This window comes from Pterocles gutturalis, unplaced genomic scaffold, assembly GCF_000699245.1.
Source record: "Pterocles gutturalis isolate BGI_N339 unplaced genomic scaffold, ASM69924v1 scaffold16224, whole genome shotgun sequence".
NCBI lineage: Eukaryota > Metazoa > Chordata > Aves > Pterocliformes > Pteroclidae > Pterocles > Pterocles gutturalis.
In genome coordinates, this window is record NW_010136102.1 from 24,030 (window position 1) to 42,780 (window position 18,751).

The 18,751-nt window shown below is 35.5% G+C and overlaps 1 protein-coding gene across 1 annotated transcript in view; it reads left to right on the forward strand.

The window, feature by feature from the left end:
* The window catches only part of B3GNTL1 (UDP-GlcNAc:betaGal beta-1,3-N-acetylglucosaminyltransferase-like 1), a 118,572-nt gene that overhangs the window by 21,764 nt on the left and 78,057 nt on the right, over window positions 1-18,751 (forward strand). The window contains exon 5 of the mRNA XM_010082188.1: window positions 11,454-11,549. Within this exon, the coding sequence (XP_010080490.1) occupies window positions 11,454-11,549 (96 nt within the window). The remainder of the gene's footprint in view (window positions 1-11,453; window positions 11,550-18,751) is intronic.

The following is an 18,751-nucleotide window of genomic DNA, read 5'->3' on the forward strand; positions in this document are numbered from 1 at the left end:
GTTGTTATTATGCAGTCTGGTAATTACATTGCACTTAAACATGGATTTATTCTATCCAATGAACAAGGTGGCCTTGTTTGTATGGCTAGAATTGGCAAAATTGAGATTATGCGTGTCTCCTATAGCTATGACTTGTTCTTAAAATAGTCTTTTGTTACGTAGTACTAATTGGAATTCAGAAGCTCTAAAGCGTGTATGGATTTTCATATAATTGCACCTTGTACTTTTTAACTGGAAACCATGCAAAGGAACAGTTTGTTACATGTTTTGCTGTTCTGGTGGAGTTACAAGTCTTTAATAACTTCATTAAGAGGTAATCTGAAGTCTAAATGTGTTCGATGAACTATTCAGCATATTTGGATCACAGTATGATGTTATACCGTGAAAAAATATGTGCTATATTAGAAGTATATCTTTGTGAGGGGGGTCAGCAGACAGAAGCTTGGTCCATCTGAAAACTCTGTAGTGGTGATTGGAGCAGTGCTGAACCCTAGCTAGTGTTTCCTGCCTTACAACAGTATTATCTGGGCTCGTATCTGCTCTCACAGCAGCTTTGCAGCTTCTGGTCAGCTTGGAACGTGGGCAGTCTGAGGTTATACCTGCCCATGAAAGATGTGCTCTCTGGAGCTTTAGATCAGGTCTTGTTTAATTGAAGTAATGTGATGCAATGGACAAGGACTTCATTTAGGAGTCTCAAGATGCAAATTTACCTCCAGAGTGGCTTTGCTATTCTTCATCCACTGTTTTAAGGAAGTGGTCAACAATGTTGTTCCATAGTCTGAGCCTTTATTCCTGAGGGACTTTTCTTTACCTCTTTTCTGCTTAAATTAGACAATGTTTTAGTCTGGACAGCAAAAATAGGTAAGTAGTACCTTGTATGTGATTTGGCGGGTGTGAAATGATAATAAGCACATGTGCAGCTTTACTAAACTGTCATTAAACATAACTGCATAATGTTGAAATATTACATCTCTGTTTGGTGTGATAGAAAAATCCCTCTATTTAAATTCCATCCTTCCTGTGTGCAACAAGTTAATGGTTGTTGGTGATCTTCTCTCCTTCTGTGTCTTCTGCAGAAGTCCAGATTTTAGCAATCTCCCTTTTATTGTTTTGTCTTCCAGCATATATAAGCATATAGCTTAGCAGACTTCTCTTTGATAAATGTTTTTATTTTGGACATGAAGTTGATTAAAATCTTCATTGTGTAGAACTTAACTAATGAGAAACAAAGATTACTTAATTTGCATCAGCTCTCCTTCTGTCTTCCTTACTCAGCGTGTTTGAGACAGATCAGTGTGTGTTGCCCAGGCATGTCCTAGCAAGCAGTGCCTATAGAGTTTAGCTTTAATAAAAGCATTAAGTCATATAACAGCTATAAGAGAGAAATTAATTGGATACTGGCATATCTTGAAGGATAGATGAATACATCAGATTTTTCTTAACCCTGTTAGGAGGAATTTGCTCCACTAAATGGACTAAGCAGACCTGAGGAGGCTCTGGTCCATCTTTGGTATGCACAGAGAGGAAAATAAGATTATATTCCTGAGGTGATTACCTACAATTGTTGATTGTCCACAATCAGTTTATTTTTGATGTAGGAGAAAAAAATGTTCAAAGAAATATATTCAGGAACTAGTCTAACTCTCCTGGTCATTAGAACTTTAATACTTTATACTCAGTTTCCATATACTGCACACCATAAACAAACAACAAGTCTCTAATGCTTTTCTCCAGCCTATGGAAAGTGTAACTCTAAATCAAGGCTGTCCAGTATAGATACTTACAAGAATATATACATCTGTGACTTCAGAAAATTGTTATTAGAGGTTTTAACATGTTATTTATAATATTTCAATGATATTTTGATATGGAGAGTAGAAACTAGAGCAGTAGTTGTGTGAAGGTTTTATTCTGAAGTGGTGACAGTAAGTTTAAGAGGAGAAAATATTCCTTTTCTTTTTCTGCTCTGAAGAGTATGGAAATTCTTTGTTTGGCAATGTGAGAGTACTATTCTTACAGTGGTTTTCATTAATTGGGCCTTTCCCTGTATATCACCCAGATCTGCTGGAATTCAGCTGTGCCTGCTTTTTATTAGGCAGCTTCCTTAAAGATTCTTTTTAATTTGGTATTTCTGAAAAACCGCAGTGCATTTTCAAAGTCACAATGTCCGTTTAGGTCTGTTCTACATTTAATCAAATAGAGAAACATCCCAACTTACACCACTTTGTAATTAAATTTGTGTTTAATATGGCCTCCACATGCCATCAACCGATTGTGATTGCTAGAGTTGATGTTCATAAATGGCTGATTGTAATGTAGACTTTCAGCATATTTAATTTTTAAAACTGTGTCTGAAGCGTAAAAATTTTGAAAATCAACATCCGCTCCTCCTTGTGTTGAGATTTTGCTGTGGTGATAGCTATCATTAATCCAATCATAGTTTGTGGAGCTACAGACACAAGAGAAATAGGTTGTAAAACAGAAATTGTGCAAACATGTTGCTCTTTCTGACTGTTCTTAAGCTTTATGCAAAGGACTGGTTGTGTAAGCATCTTGACAGGATCCAGAGAATTTGGATCAAGTTCAGATTTTTTTATCCCTAGATGGCAGATTTTGAATGAGGGCTTCCGAGGCCTGGTGCTTTTTCCTACCTAAGCTAGTTATCAGAATACTGGGACTTACTCATTTACCTTCAAAAAGGACTTTGAAACTCATTGAATTTGCTGTAATATCTACAGATTTGCTGTAATATCTCTTCAGTGATGGTTCCTTGAAGTTTTTCTGAAAATGTCATGTGCGTACTTCCTGAATGTACATGCACAACAACATTCTTTTTAAAGGTACATGTGGTGTGGAGCTCAGCTGTGCTCATTCTGATTACACTGCCTTGACTTCTTGTTTTTCATATAAATTCACTAAAGAAATTTTATTGTGCTGAAAATAAACTTGTAACATCCTATTGTGGACTTTGGACTTGAACCAGTGCCAAGTAGAACATTTAACAGGTGTTCTTAAAAATGGATTGCTACAAGATAAGAACATCTGTGGAAATGGATATTCATCTGACCTAAAGGATTCTCTGGGGAGCCAGCACTATCAACATATTTTACAATTATTAAAGCATGCTTTAAATACACCAGGGTGTGTTTTGTATCTTTACACCTAATGCAAATTACCTCACAGGTGTCATGTATTTTGAACAACACTGTTTCCTCCCTTGGAAATGGAGAGGAAATAGATTTTACTCCCTCTTCCCCGAGTATATAATTTTGGAAAGATTTTTAACCACATAAAAATATTCCTTACATTAATTTTTCCTTTTTGATTGCATTAATTGATGATCGCAGAATCCTTCTTAAAGCCACTTGTATCTTAAATCATTTCATCATTCTGCTGTGTTAAGAAATAAAAGGTCATGGGCTTCTAGACAAACACAATATAATTTAAATAAAATATTTTTGTACTTTTAACAATATAAATTTCAAGTCTTGTTTTTAGTAAGGTCAAAATCCAAAATGCTAATTGTTGGTATAAATATCTAGTCTGTTTAGCTGTTGCTGTGCCATATGAGTTTCTTATTCATTAAAGCAGATGTTTCGGTTATTGTGTTCACCGTGTACTTGTCTGGGAACCAAATGTAAAGAGTACTCAGTAGACAGCTGTATTTGTAAATCTTTCTTCATCTTTCAGGTAACATAGTTTTTTTGACTAACCACCCTGTAATTTTGTCAGATTATCCAAATACAAATTTTCTTGAGTTTTAAAGAAACTTTGTGAATTCTTGTAGCTAGTGTTACTTTTAATGAAATATGTGATAGCATAAGGGAAATTTCGTTAAATGGTGGCTAAATCAGGCCTAAACAAGAAGTGTTATTATTGACACAGTTTTATTTCCTTAATGGTTAGTGTTTTCTGGACAGGTTCTTCTATAGCACCATCACCATTTGAAGGCAGGCCATCCAATAATATCCCATATATATATGTATCTCTCTGTGTGTGTGTATATATCCCAATGTATTTTTACAAAATATGGATTTAGCTATATAGAGTTTTAATTACTTGCTCTAAGTAAGAGTAGTAAGAGGCAGAACTGAAAATAGAGCTGATAAATTTCTTCAAGATGATCTTGCTTCCCTGCTCCTTTATTCTGCAGTTAAAATAGATTTTAACATATAATTCAAAATATTCTTTCTCTTTTCCTTAATTAGGTGAAGGAACAAATTAATAATATAAGTGTAATCACTTGTTCACATTTAGTTAAAATGAGTGAAACAATGCTTATTACCATCGGCTGAAAATCTTTTCCAATACTTAGCTATTTTAATCGTTGAATCTTAGTTTTACAGTCAGGCTAGTTAACTAATGAAGTTCTGGCTATTCTGAGCAAATTACAAATGAAGACTTATGGAAAATTGTGTTAATTGTGTTTCCTGTGAGAAATAGGTGATCTGACAAGATAATGCTGAGTCACAGCTGTGCAATCAAAAATTATGCTACAAGCACTGTTTTGTAAGTCCACTTGAAAAGAAATCCTGGGCTGTCTCAATCAACTGCTCTTTTCTGGGTATGTTTCTATTTGCCACTTCCAATACAACATACCAGGGCTGCTGCTGATCCACACTGGTAACAGCTACTGTTAGAAGTATTGCACCAATACCAAAGGCTGTGCTGATCTTTTAGACAGATTTTTATAAAGGGGGCTGTGTGTACCCAGGAGAAAACTGAAAACTTTTATAGAAGTTTTACAACCAAATAATATTTAAAGTTTTACATGAGTGAAAACCAAATAAATCAATACAGAGTGAAGACAGAGAGAGAAAATGTCACTCACCTGTCAAGTTTTCTTCTGAATCTCAGAATATGTTTGGAGTGTCACATCAGTTGGGGGTTGGTGGAAATTGTTACAAGAAAAATAATAGAAGTAGGATTTGGAGACAGCACAAGTGACATCTACCTTTCCTTTATATATCAAGATGCAGGCATGATTAACAAAAACTGTAATTAAACATTCAGGATGAGGTAAATGCCTCCTATTAGCTTTTTCAGTTTAGGAAATTTTCCTCTGTTGGTACTCATAAATAGCTGTATTGAGGGAAAAAGATGTTTTGCACTAGAGATGATCCTTCCTGTATTGCTTGTTTTTTGAACAGTCTTTCTTCTCATAGAACATTATCTAGGATCAGATGTCATGATAATTAAAGCTTCACTAAGTAGTTAATTACATTCTCTTCTAGGAGATTTATGTCATTCAGTAATATTTCCAACATGAAACTCAACACTGCACACGTTTTCTCAGCGTGTAGAAAGTTTTGTACTTTAACCTTTAAAAGTTGCATTTCATCTAATACCAGAAGTTGAGGAACACAATTTATTTTATCCAGGAAAGCTGTGGATTTTTCCTTGCTAAAAAGACATATTTTTCCAGTACCTGCTTCACTGTCATTATTGGTTGGTTAATTAAAAAAACTTCATAAAGCAAAGTTCCTTAAAAGAAGACATATGAAGAAATCAAATGTATGGATATAGCAGGCACTAGGTCCCTGATACCTTATAGAGAGTTTATGCTTTTGCCTGTCTTTGTTACTTTCCCTTTTTATAAAACTAGTTTGGATAAAACTGAAGACCAATTAATTTTTCATCCTCTTTTCCTCTTTAGTATGACAGGAGGGCTCTGACACATAAGCTGTCTCCTGAATGAGAAAGATTCTTTGTGCTAGAGGAAGCTGTAGTGATTAAAAAAAAAAAAAAAAGTGCCACATCTGCAGAAAGTGGGTTGTTTTTAATTACTGTTACTCATTTAGTCTTTACTTCCCCTCACCCGCTTCCTTTTCTGTTTATGTGTGCATGGTAAAACACAAAAACCTGAAATGATGAAAATAAGAAACACCTCTGCCTGAATATTGTGTTTAAAACAAACACTAGTGAAAAGTTGGAACAAGTTATGGCATGTAAGTGGATGGCTGTTGTTGCTGCTGGGTATAGAATGCTGCTTTTTGTATATATCAGGTGCATGACTGAAATACTCTTGTATTTCGTGTATTTCAGTGAAGCAATTTAGTAATTCACAGGACAGTGACTATATGTGCTCATAGTATAGATGGAGGCCAAGCAGGACCTTAGGGCCGTAAGCTAGATGCTTATATTTGGCCGCTTCTTCCCACAAAACTCATTTTAAACCATTTAGAAGGTGCTTGTATGGCTTTTCAGCATATGTATTTGTTGGTAGTGAAGATAAAACCAGACCACTGTTTTATACTCTTTATTTTCTTACCTGTCACTGTCTCTTGCTGCCATAAATTATACATTATTTTGTATTTATTTCCTGAGAACCTAATGCTGATTGCAATTAAGTAAATAGCTAAATAAGCTATAAGTTGCATAAAGAAATTGTCCAGAAAGTGCATTACCTTGTAGCAGAAGGGGTTGTCATGATCTTCTCTCCTGATTAAGAGTTTTGCTTTTCCATGAACTGCCATAGACCTTTACTAGGAGCCAGAAAAAAATTCTGTTCCAGTTCATGTTACAGCTTCCTATACAGATAATATTAACACTGCACAACAGCAGGTTTCCAGTTGGAATATGGAGTGTATTGCATCTGTTGCATATATTACATAGGTTAATCTAGGTGCAGGTACATAATAGTATGCAGTTAGTGTTTGTAATATAAAAATAAACTTGCCTAGTTAGATCAAAAAGTTGAAAGTTGGATGAACTACATTTTTGCATAGAAACAGATACTCAAAATATTGAAAAGAATGTTTCTAATGTGGAGAGTTTCTTGTCTTCTGGAAGTCTGGATGGGTGTAAGATAGGCCAGAAAGATTTTTGTCCAAGTATTTTAACACTTAGGAAAGAAGCAAGAGTGAAAAACGTTTCACTGAAATTTAAAAGCTAAAAGGAAATAGTGCAGTGAATATAAAAAGTCTGTGAGACATGGAGGAAATGGGAAACAGTGTGCAGTTGCTTCTGATGCCACACCTTACACAGGGGCACTAGAGGCAGCCGTTTGTACTCTAAATAATCCTGATTTTGGTTGCATGAAGGAAGCTGGTTAAATGAGCTGTGCTTTACAGAAGCGGTATTGAAGGCTGAGGTTGAGGTGCTCTGCGTTGGTCGTGTTTATCTTGCAACCATGTAAGTCAAAAATCCCAGTCATGAGTCTGAGTCCTGTTGGGAGAGAAGTGGTACAGCTAAAGAGCAAAAAGTTGTGGAATTTTTTTGGCTGAGGATCTAGAAATAAATTTGATTGCATTGCAATCTGTAATTTACGTCTGTAAATTGTATCTCTTAAGATGATGCTAAAAGCAGTCTTGAGTAGTATTGGTTCTGAAAATGAAAAGAAAGCAGGAAGTCTGTGTGCTGCGCAAAACGTTTCATGTTATGTTAGGGTAGAGGGAAGTGTGAACATTGCACTTCTTACAAAATGTTAACTTTGTTATGCATTTGTAGTTATTTTCCTGCTGTGATGCAAGATCAAAATGCAGCTGTTCTCAACAGCGTGCATTTATATTTTTAAGTGCATTTTGCTGTGGTATCATTATAACTAAAGAATGTGGTTAAATGATGTTATACAACACTATCTTCTGCAGGAGGAGATCCTTGCTTTTATGTGCCCGGCTGATGGGTTTGGTACAACCATGAAAGTCTTATGAAAGGCTGCTAAGAATGCCAACTATGGCTTTTTTGTTCCTTTGCTTTTAAAGAAAGGAATTGTCAGGTTGTTCTTGTGGGTTTATTTTTTTGAATGGGGAGGAGAATTAAAGACAACAATTCAATTTGCTGGTGAAATAATAGATTTTTAGGAATAATTAGAAAGTCTTCTGGAAAGAAATGCTCTAGTCATGTGTGTAGATAGCATGTTTAGGTAATTTTAAGAAAAAGCAAACTTAAAGCCACTACTATGGAAGACGTTTTAGTCAAGTTTTAAGTATATTAATCCTCCTTTTCTTCTCAGTCTTCCTTTAATTTCATATGTGAAGCAAATATAGGATTGCTAAGTTTGTATTATATTTTATTGTCTAGATAATGATCTTATTCAGTGTGTCAGGAAGAAGAAATTAGACTGAAATTTTAACCTCATCTTTATATTAACTACCTTGAAGCCATTTCATTCATCATTAATGCCTGCCTTTCAAACTAGAAAAGAGTAAGAAAACCCAAAGCTGTGGGGGAGAAGGTATTACATACTAAATATCATTTAGAGACATGACAACATTAGTAAGCGTGTGGAGTCTCAGAAAACTTTCTAAGTTACATTTTGCGTTGTCTTCATTTTTTCCAGCGAGCACTTTTTCTTTCTCACATTAATTCTCAGCATTGGTTTTACTGCTCTTCCTTTTCAGTGTTCATGGATACTAGAGTAGGTCATCATAACACTTTGTTAGTGATGGCAGAATGAAGAGTTTTGGAGTCTTATTTTGAAAATTCAAGGACCAAGAGTCATCAACTATCTCCTCTTTAGCAATGGAAGTGAAATCCATTGCTCTGGAGATATCTTGTTCAAACCCTTGCAATCAATTGTAGTAAAACTACACTTAGAGTCAATGCCATGAACCTTCAGGTGTTTAGTGTGCTGCTAAAGGGACTTTGAGTCGCAACAATAGAAGGGTTGCCCTGATAATTATTCAGAGTTTTCATAGGACTAGGTAAAAAATGTAATTTGATTCTTGGAACATTGAGTTACTGTAACATCTGACTCTTAAAAGTCAGAGGCCAATCCTATTACTTTCTGTTGTGTTTCTTGATTTATTTTTCTAGATTAATATCTAGATGGCTTCACCAAGGGGAAGTCATGCTTATGTTTCTTGATATATTTTTCTAGATTAATATCTTATACTGGTTTTACTATTGTTCTAAACATTAGGTTGAGCTTTGCTGTGTAAGAAAAAATTGCTGTGTACAGAAAAAGGATACTGGTTTTACTATTGTGCTAAACATTAGGTTGAGCTTTGCTGTATAAGAAAAAATTGCTGTGTACAGAAAAAGGTATTTTAAGACCTACATACAGCAATTACAGAATCATTGTTACAAGCCAAAATTGGCAGAATTGGAGTGTGCAATGGAATTATCTATATGGCTATATGGAAATTTACGGAAATTTTGTCTGAGAATCTAAGTCAAACTCTAGAAATTACAAAAAGTGATGTAGGATACAGAAAAGAGCTGTCAGGGTCCAATTCAATAGCAGTTATTCTGTCTGCCTTCACCTCTCCTTGAGTGTATGTACAGATAGTTGATCAAACCCATTCAGTTTTCTCTGGAGGAATGAGGAGTTGAGATTTGTATCAATTGTTCTTTGGACTTCAGGGAATTAGTCCTTTAGCTGAGCACCTGGATTCAACATTTTTTTTGAGACTGCTTAAACTATCAACAGCATTTATGAAAATTGTCAGAGTGGTCAGAAATTAATATAAAAATATGAAACTCTCCTCTGCTTCTCATTTAAATTTCAAGTTGCATAGAGAGAGATGACTGCACTTACTACTTGGCTCTGATTGAAAACCAGGCTTTCGGAAAAACAAATTTGAGATATGCCTAATTATCTCTTACCTTGTGAAAGCTGTGATTCTGTATTTGTTCAGCTTAGGCTGCAACTGTTTGAATAAAGAAACTAAGTTTCTATATTGTATTGTTATAGAATACCTTTCAAGAAAAAAGTGCTTTGTAATTTCTCCATTCTGACTTTTATGGATAGTTTTGGAAAGTGTCTTTGTAAGTTATAAAGTTCCAAGATATGCAAGAGAAGGTTAATGGGGTTTTGGTTAATGAATACTAGCAAGAGTTCTGTCCATAGTTCTATTCTTAAATAAAAATCCTGCTCACAGAACAGAACATACGTTCTGTGATGCAACTTCTGTGAAGTTTTTCTATCTGTGGAGTGCCCCCTTTAAAAAAACATATCTATGAACTCTTCTAATTCATATTCAATTTGAAAGAATTTTGGGTTAACCTTATGAAAATGTCTTAGTATTACTTAGCTGTAATTCAGGAGAAAGCTAGGGTAAGGATTGAAGTTGTCTGTAGTAATTCATAGTTGTCATTGATGAAAAATTCCATAGTTCAGAGATAGTCTGGTTTATTATTACAGGATAAGCAAATCATGGTGGGTTTTTTTAATATTTGTTATTTTGATTCTATTTAATCATACACTAAATTGTGATGTTTCATTTGCAGCAGTCACCCAGCAAGATCTTTTCATGGTGTTTTTGTTCCCACATCAAAAGTATTCATAACTGCACGTGCAGAATTCTAGCCTGAGTACTTACATCTGTGTGGGGTATAAAGCTCTGTAAACAGAGATACCTGAAGGAATTAAACTTGCTGTGCTCAGTATATACATTTACATTCCTTATGAACGCTTAGGGTGGAAAATAAACCAAGTAAGTTTTCCATGCAGTTCTTGAACAGAACTGGATAATGTGAAATTAGTGTTCAGAAATGCTAATGCCTATGCTCTGGTGTTAATTCTCTGTGAATGAACATATCCTCAACAGGTAGTACCTGTCAAAATCTGGAAGAGAAATAGACCGTTATAGTATGACAGGAGTACAGTGGTTGCTATAAAACAGCATCAGCTTACTTTGCATATATAGTTAAGTCCTGTAGTATCCTGAAGGTTTAGGGTAGACTGCAGGCCATCGGGAGCAGCAAACAGCAGAGTTCTGTAGTCACACTCCTAGGATTCTCCTCTGCTTCTTCCTTGTCTAACCAGAGATTTTTAGATCAAACAGTTTGGATGAAATTGCATTGATACGTGTCTATGCAGTTACAGATAATATGAAATCCCTCTAATATTCTGTTTGATGCTTATTGGAAGTTATTTATTATGCAAGTAGGTATTCAGAGTATTAAAATTCATATTTAACCCATACAGCTACAGAAGAGTGTTAGAGAAGAAAAAGTTTCTTGAATGGGTATATAGTATTTCAGTGAACAAATCAAAATGGGGTGTCTACATTGTTCCACCATGAATGAGACAAATCTGAATACAAGGCTTTTTTTTCTTTATTTTATATGAATTGTAAGTAACGTGCAGTATTATAGGTTAAGGCACTGTTGGTACGGTTGTATGGTGTTATCCAAGTTCTAAGTTTCATTTGCCAAACTTTAACTATTTTGGTTGAAATTTTGCATTCTGTATGCCTGCCTTTGGATGACTTTCCTTTGAAAATTTCAACCAAAGTGGTTCAAATATTCCTAAGATTGAAGCTATTGGAAAGACATGGCTCAAGGTTAGTTTTCTAGAGACCTTTTAAAGGCTGTAACTATATAAAATTTCAGCAGAGCAACTGTGACTTATTATATTATGAACACAGAAGAGATCTAATAAAAGCTGTATAGATAATCTTAATTCTTGGAGTTCCCATGTTTTGAATTCTCGTTTATGGTCTTGTTTTGTGGCCATGTGGGTGTACAGCAGTTTACACTATGTGATTTATCTCATTTTGCTTTAGATTATTGGTTGCCAAGTCAGAAGAGAGCCACTGAAGTCTACTGAACGGTATACTCGTTGGATCAATAATCTGACTGAAGAACAACTTCTTACACAGGTATTCTTGTTTCAGCTGCAGCAGAAAAATAGAGCAAGAGGTATATTTAGATGGATTTTTTTCAGTCATCAGCAATACTTGATAATTTACCAAGATTATCAGATTCTTATATTTAAAGGCTAGTCTTTTCAATAAGAGACAAGTTTATTGTACATGTGATCATTATGTAATGATGACTTCACACTGAGTGAGAATGAAGCTTTCAACTTTGGGTTTGGAGTGAGCCTTACATTTCTCACTGCTGTCTGTGGTTAAATGGATATGCTTTCATGTTCTAGTTATTTAGTTTAGGGTTTTCTTTTTAAGAGGTGTATTTAAGTACAAAAGGAAAAAAATATTTCTTGAGAATGATCCCCCTCCTCCTGCGCCCAGGAGGTACTGACCGCTTCTGTATCTGTTTAAGTTTTACTAGAGATCATTTTAAAATAGCGGTTCTTCAGGCATTAAACGTTGGACTTATTATACATGTTTGTAAGATGCATCTTGTGCAACTGAAATGACAGTTTTGGCATAAGGAAAGGTCGTTTCGTTAGGCAGGCAGCCAATGCTGAACTAAAAGAGACTTTGGCAAAAACAAGTTAAACTGTGGAAGAAATCAATCCAACTTGTGGAGGAATGTGTGTACTGAGTATTATAAGATATGTAATGGATGGTTAGCAGAAAACATCCCAGCGGGCACTAAGATGCAAGTATTTGGGATTGGGTTTTGTGATGCTATGGTAGGAAGACATTTGCTTTTGATTTTCCTGGATTTAAGTGGCTGAAAAGATTAACATAACCTTGTTTGTTAGACTTCATTGTAAACTGTGTTGTCTTCCCCATTACCCTAACCCCCAAAGACATACTTACAGGCTCTGGTATGGTCATGGTAACACAAGAAGTACCCCATAGACCTTGTTTTATAATCAGCAGTGGTATTATGGTTCCCTGTAATTCAACAAGTGAAAATAGTTACAGAAAAAGTTGCTCATGGAATATTTGGATTTGCCTTTGACTATGGCATTAGAAATAAAAATGATTTAAAACAGTGAATTTATCTGACAGCAACATCTGGATCACTGTGTTGTTGAAGAGAAGAGAATGAAAAACTTGAGGATGTAAAGAATTGTCTTATGCAATCCAAAGTGTTTCATCTAAGCGGCCACTGGATAGTCTCTTTAATGAATTAAGCTGGAAAATAAAAGAAATATCCTAATTTTGAAATTATTTAAGGGTGGGTATGCAAAAACAAAACTCCTTTTAAGGTGGGGTTGTATGTCTTCTGTAACAGGTTATTTAATATAGTGTTTCTGATATAAATACGGTGACCTGGGAAGTCCCTTGCAATCTTATGTGCCTACAAATATCTCTTAAAGCCTTAACTAAGCAGCATGTGCAATCCATTATTTTCACAAATGATTTAGATTCACATATTTTACAAATAGATGAGGAATTTTGGAAAATGTATTGGGTTTGGAACTAGAAGGCTGCATAGCAGAGCTTATCCTACTTGTCCATGACCTTATTAACAAGATGGGATTTATAGAATCATGCTATTTGTGTTCCTAATTATACTTTAAAACTTGTTACCTATTCTCCACCAAACTTAACACAGAAGCAGAAGTTCCTCAAAGACACTAGATTTCTGAAAATTCTGTGGAAGTGTGAAGCTAGGAGAGATTGTACTGCACCAGCTGCAATTCATTTGTTGTTAAGCACCACAGAATCCACTTGGACAGAGATTTTAGGTGCCCAATGATAAGACAAGCTTCAGCTGTGACACGAGTCTGCAGGAAGCTTGGTTTTTTCTAACTCTGGTACAAAAAGATCTGCTTGACTTTCAGAGCAGTGCATGTCAGCAAATGGCACCTCTCTGGCCTCAGTATCCCTTCTTCTGGTCAGAAATTCAGGTAGGGAGCTAATTATTTTTTTTTTTCTTTGCTTTTCCTTGACTTAAAAAAGAATGGGGAGGAGGAGGAATCAGGAGTAAAAACCGTCTCAGCTGTTCTCTAATAATCGGGATATGAATCAATTATGCAAGGTTAGGCCTGATTTGTCCCACTCCCCTGCCCCCAAACACCGTACATTTTGTTTTGGATGTGCTTTTTAAAACTCTTTTCAGTAAATAAGCTCCAAGAAAACTATAGTGATGGTCCTTTGCTAATGGATTTGTAGAATCTCTGGGAGGAGCAGTCGTTCAGGGAATTCAGTAAAATTGGCTTTAATTTACAGCATACTGTCTCCAGCAGTTTCCTGTAGTGAAAGAATGTTCAGCTTTTTTTAGCTGTCTCTGTACTCAGTGCCCAGCTTTTTTTCCCCATTTCTTCTGTTCCATTTCTGTATCATGCACATGCAAATTATTTGTGCTGTAAACTGGGAAACCAAGCAGCCAATTAAAAAAAAAAAATAGCCAATTGTCAAGATAATGTAATCTGCTATCCTAATATTTATATTATTAATCAAATAATATCCTATAGCATTTGATTGCTTTACTGGGCAGTGCCTGCAGTCCAGTTTGGAAGCGGTGGGTGGTAGCAGATGTTTTGTTAGGTGGTTGGATGGCTTCATATGCCTCAGCGCTGGCTCCTGGTCTTCTATCACTTGAGTCAATACCAGATTTTTGGATCAAATGTCCATCCCCTGTCTTCATGCTGAGAAGATCATTCAATACAAAATGCTTCTAGCATTTTAACTTTTCTTTTCCCTTAGCCATGGCCTCTTGATGCTTACTCATCCATTAAATGTTTCTCTAAACAATTATACTGTAACATTCCAAAGATACTTTATGGTATGCGTGAAATTTCAGAATATATACCCGGGGTAGGGGGCTGGGGGGGGTGGGAGCCAGAGAGTACAAAGGGAGCTTAATAATGAGAAAATGACTTTTTAAAAGATTAAGATTTGCTTGTTTAAGGTTATCTTCTGTGTAAATGATGAGTGATTAAAACACACTTTTATGGGTTTATTACTATAAGCCTTAAAATATGTGTGTATGTGTTCTGGTAGACTTGCTATGTTTCTGGCCAATAGTTAAAACAAGCAAACAAAAACCAACAACAAAAAACAGAGAATTTTAATTGTTCAGTAAGTGCAGAGCACAGTGACAGGTACAGAAAGAAAATGAGCAAACAAACTAAGAGAACTGACTGTTTTGATGTTTGGTGTAAATGCAAAAATGTAGATTAAAACTAATGCTACAGGATATCCAAGTCTGAACTGTGCTTGAAATGTGATTGAAGTTTGATCATGTAGCTGGTTTTGTACACTGGAAATTTTACTGTGCTGTATGTGTAAAAATGTCTGAATGGTTTAAAGATTGGATTAATTACATAAATACTTATACAAGTAGTTTTTAAGGATTGCTGCTGACGGTAAGTAACACAGCTGAGTTCATATCCATGTCTGTTAAATCACTGCTTTAGGTTAGTTTAGTCTTACAGCCTATGAAGTATTAGATATAGCCTGAAGCATAATTCCATCTGACCTACCATTTTTTCCTCCCCAAAGAAAAGAGGCTTCTCTGCTTTCATATGGTTGTTCGCTTAGAAAGCAGTTGGCAAGCTGAGTGACATGTGAGCAGACTCCTGCAAAAAGGAGCGGGCTCTATGGTTGGTAAGACTGGACTATCCTAATTTAGAAAAATAACAGTCTGAACAAAACAAGGTGATTCTGTATGTCTGTTGTCCACTGTAATGTGGTGTATTGCTTCCTGATACATACTGGACTTTGCAGATTATCTCAGAGCTCTCTGGGTTGGATAGATCTGGCAGTTTTCACAGGTGATTTGTAGTTCTTACCAATAATCTGGACCACCTGACAGAGGAACAATAATTAACACGTTAGAGTTTTGTAACATACATTTTTTCTGTGCTCTTACAGGTGCTCATTCAGCTAATAAGCTTAAAAGCTGTGCTTCTCCACTTACTGATTCTTCCTATATTAGAGTTTAATTAATATTTGATTAAAATTCATGCTACAAATCAGCATTTACTACAGGTACGCAGTTTAGAACTAGATCCAGCATTTTGTTTGAGTTGAGCATGTAGCTTGTTCTTGAGACAAGAAGGACCTGATAACATGGCTGGACCTTTGCCATAAATTCAATACGTTCAATATTGCGCTGTCGTCATGTATCTCCACAGGTAACTTCTTGCTGGTAAAAAGCTGGTAGGAGTAGATTAAAGCTATGGTGAATTTTCCAGATGAGCCACAAATTGAATATCTCTGGCTTAGAGCCTCTGTTTTGTCTACTTGCAGACCAGCAAATTCCACCTTTGTCAGTGCTAGGGTTGGTTGTCAGTGTGTCAGAACTGAAATAATAATTGAGGTGGCAATCTGAAAGTGGTTATTTGCAATGCCTGTTGTCTGGTTATATTAGTAAAGGCAAAAACTGGACAGAGGGTAAGACTTTCTTACCTAAGAATGAATAAACCGTGAAAACGCCGATTGATATTCCCCTCGCCCCGCCGTATCTTTGTCACAATGTCTTGTGTGTATTTGTTGTCTTTCAGTAAAAAGATACTCAGCACTTTGCTGGGCTTTTTGGGCACTCTTTCTTCACCCATGTTATCTGAAAATGTGTCATTAATAGTGAAGTCATGATGTTTTCCTACTGAGTGAACTGGTTATTTACAGTAGATTCTACTAGTTTGTATGGGATTAAGCATATACCATATAAGAAAAAAACCCATCAGCTCCTTCCTTTTGTGGTTGATCCTCCTTCTTGTGTGGAGAAGAATGAAACAAGGTTTCCCAAGCTGGTCCATGTGTATATTTACATTTGAAAATGCCTGTCAAAGGGTTCACGGAGTTCTAGAAAGTTTAATGAGAAGTGGCTTACCCACATCTGTGAACTCCAAGCGCAATTAGAATTTCCTAGTGAGGCTTTATGTAAAGGCATCTCAGGGTCAAATATTTTTGAACTTAAGAACAGGTTTGCAGTAGCTCAGAAATGTATATGCATGTGTATACAGATCTTGCTTTGTGTGTTAGCAATTTTGCATGAGCTTAAAGGTATGTCATAGAGGAAAGAGTAAAAATTTCCTTTTCATATTTTGTTTGATAATTTGCATGCTTAAACAAGGCTTGACTGTGGTTCATGCTACATAGTAATATGTAAAGGGAACAGAAATATTATCATACCAGTATAAAAGCAACTTGGGAGTACAATACGTTTGGCTTTATGCCAAAAAATTCTTCATGAATACAGACTTGCAGTGTGATGGATACTTGTATTTCAGAAAAAGCATGATATGAATTTGGTGGACATTCAAATTAAGCAGGTAGAAATCAGTTTATATCTGATTTGAGCTGCAATTTGTTCCAGTTGATGATCTTTTCTTGTATTTTAAGTAATTAATCATAGCTGTATGGAATACAACTTGTTTGCATCCTAAAAAACATTTTTCTTAAGTCATTTGATGTAAGTGATGGAAAGGTAATGCCAAGTGTAAAGGAAATCTGTCAAGGATTACATTTTCAGAAATCCATAATTTCTTTTCCAACTATTATTTACATTTATGTCTCCTCAATACTTTTGAAAATTACTTTGAAAAATAGAGGAGGAAGTTAAAATAAAATCAAGACTTGATTATTAAAGTAGGACTGCAGTTAGGGACGCAGATGGAACCAACTAATAACTTCCAGGTTCTGAATCTTCAAATTATTCATATTTGATCTTCCATATTTTTCCTCTTGTTATGCTATCTTATAAATAAACAATCTTTAAGCTTCACTTTGTGATTCTATCTCATTGCCTTGTATAGCTTAAGGAAACTTTACTTTTGTCTAACATATGAGGGACAAAAAAGAGGTTTTGTTTTAAAATGATAGGTTAGATATTGATGTAGCTGTAGCATTTTTTTCTTTCAAAACAAAAAGCATGCTCCAAATGCAAGTTTCCAACTAATTTGGTGATGTTTATTTTTCAGTTAGTCATCTGTATGTGAGAGCACAGAGCAGATACACCCTTAACTTCCTGTAATTTTCTTTCTTTGAGTTTGAAAATCAAAGTGCTGATTCCACAAAAAAGGGAAATACTTTTACTGTGGCTTTTAGTGTAATAAAAATCATTGATTTCGAGCATATTTTTACTGCAATACATCTCCGTATTATAGTCTTATATATATGAAAAAGCAATTTTTTTGTCTCTTGCACCTGGGCACTGAACAGTTTTTCACCATTTAAAAATCGTGTATGGGGGTGAGTTAAGTGGATTCTATTTATTATTGGAAAACAACTTTCTTTAGTTTCAGCTTTTAGTGGTAAAAATACCAGGCCAGGTTTTCAGGAGCTCTGAGTAATTTCTGCAGTAACTGGAGTGGCTGAGTGTGCAAATATGAAAGCATCATTTCCCGTATTGGATAGCAGGTGTAAAGGCCAGTTTAATGTATCACATCCAAGATTTTATTTCTTAATCTTTTCTATGCTGACCTCATCCTGTCATGTTTGACATTTATCTCTACAGTAGTTCTTATTTTTCTAATTTTTTGAGTAGTCAAGGAAACTGAATTTTAAAATATTTACATCCACCATATAATCTCATAAGCATTAATGATGTATGTTATACCGTAATGGTTGAGGCTTTTTTCTTCTTCATTATAGAGAACGCAAATTCTGGTCCAGTCTAGCAGCTTTTGAGTATAAGGATGCAGATTTAAAGATTAAATAAATTTTTTGTTTTGTTTTCTTATTGCAAGTGTGACAAACTGGGACATGGAATTTTCATTCTGTTTGTACAGCTTTGGCCAAATGGACTGTGATTAGAAGTTCCTGAGCTGAGTTCCTAACCAAATAAAAAAAAAATAATAGCGAGCGTTTCAGAGTGAGCGTTAGCTTGGATCAACTGTAGCTGTGAACAGCGTGTCCTTTTTCATAAAGAATAGATACTTGTCTATTCATTTATTCCAGTTACATGATCTCAAGGGTGATTAGCATATGTAGTTCCTCTAGAAGTAACGCTGGTGTATGCAGCTCGCATTTTGAGAACTCGGGTAATCACATGTACGGGAGGTGGAGTAGGCATGTGCTCTGTGGTTAGCAGAGGGATAGTCAAGCCCTGGCCCAAACGGAAATGTGAGCGGTTGCAATGCATGGGGTGTATAACAAGGAAGGAAATGGTCTTGCATCTGGCTTCTAGTGTAACTGTTGGTCCTTTGCCACCTATCTGGATGAGTTGGTTTCTATGATGTGGGTGGATTTAACCTTTTGCATCACTTGCGATG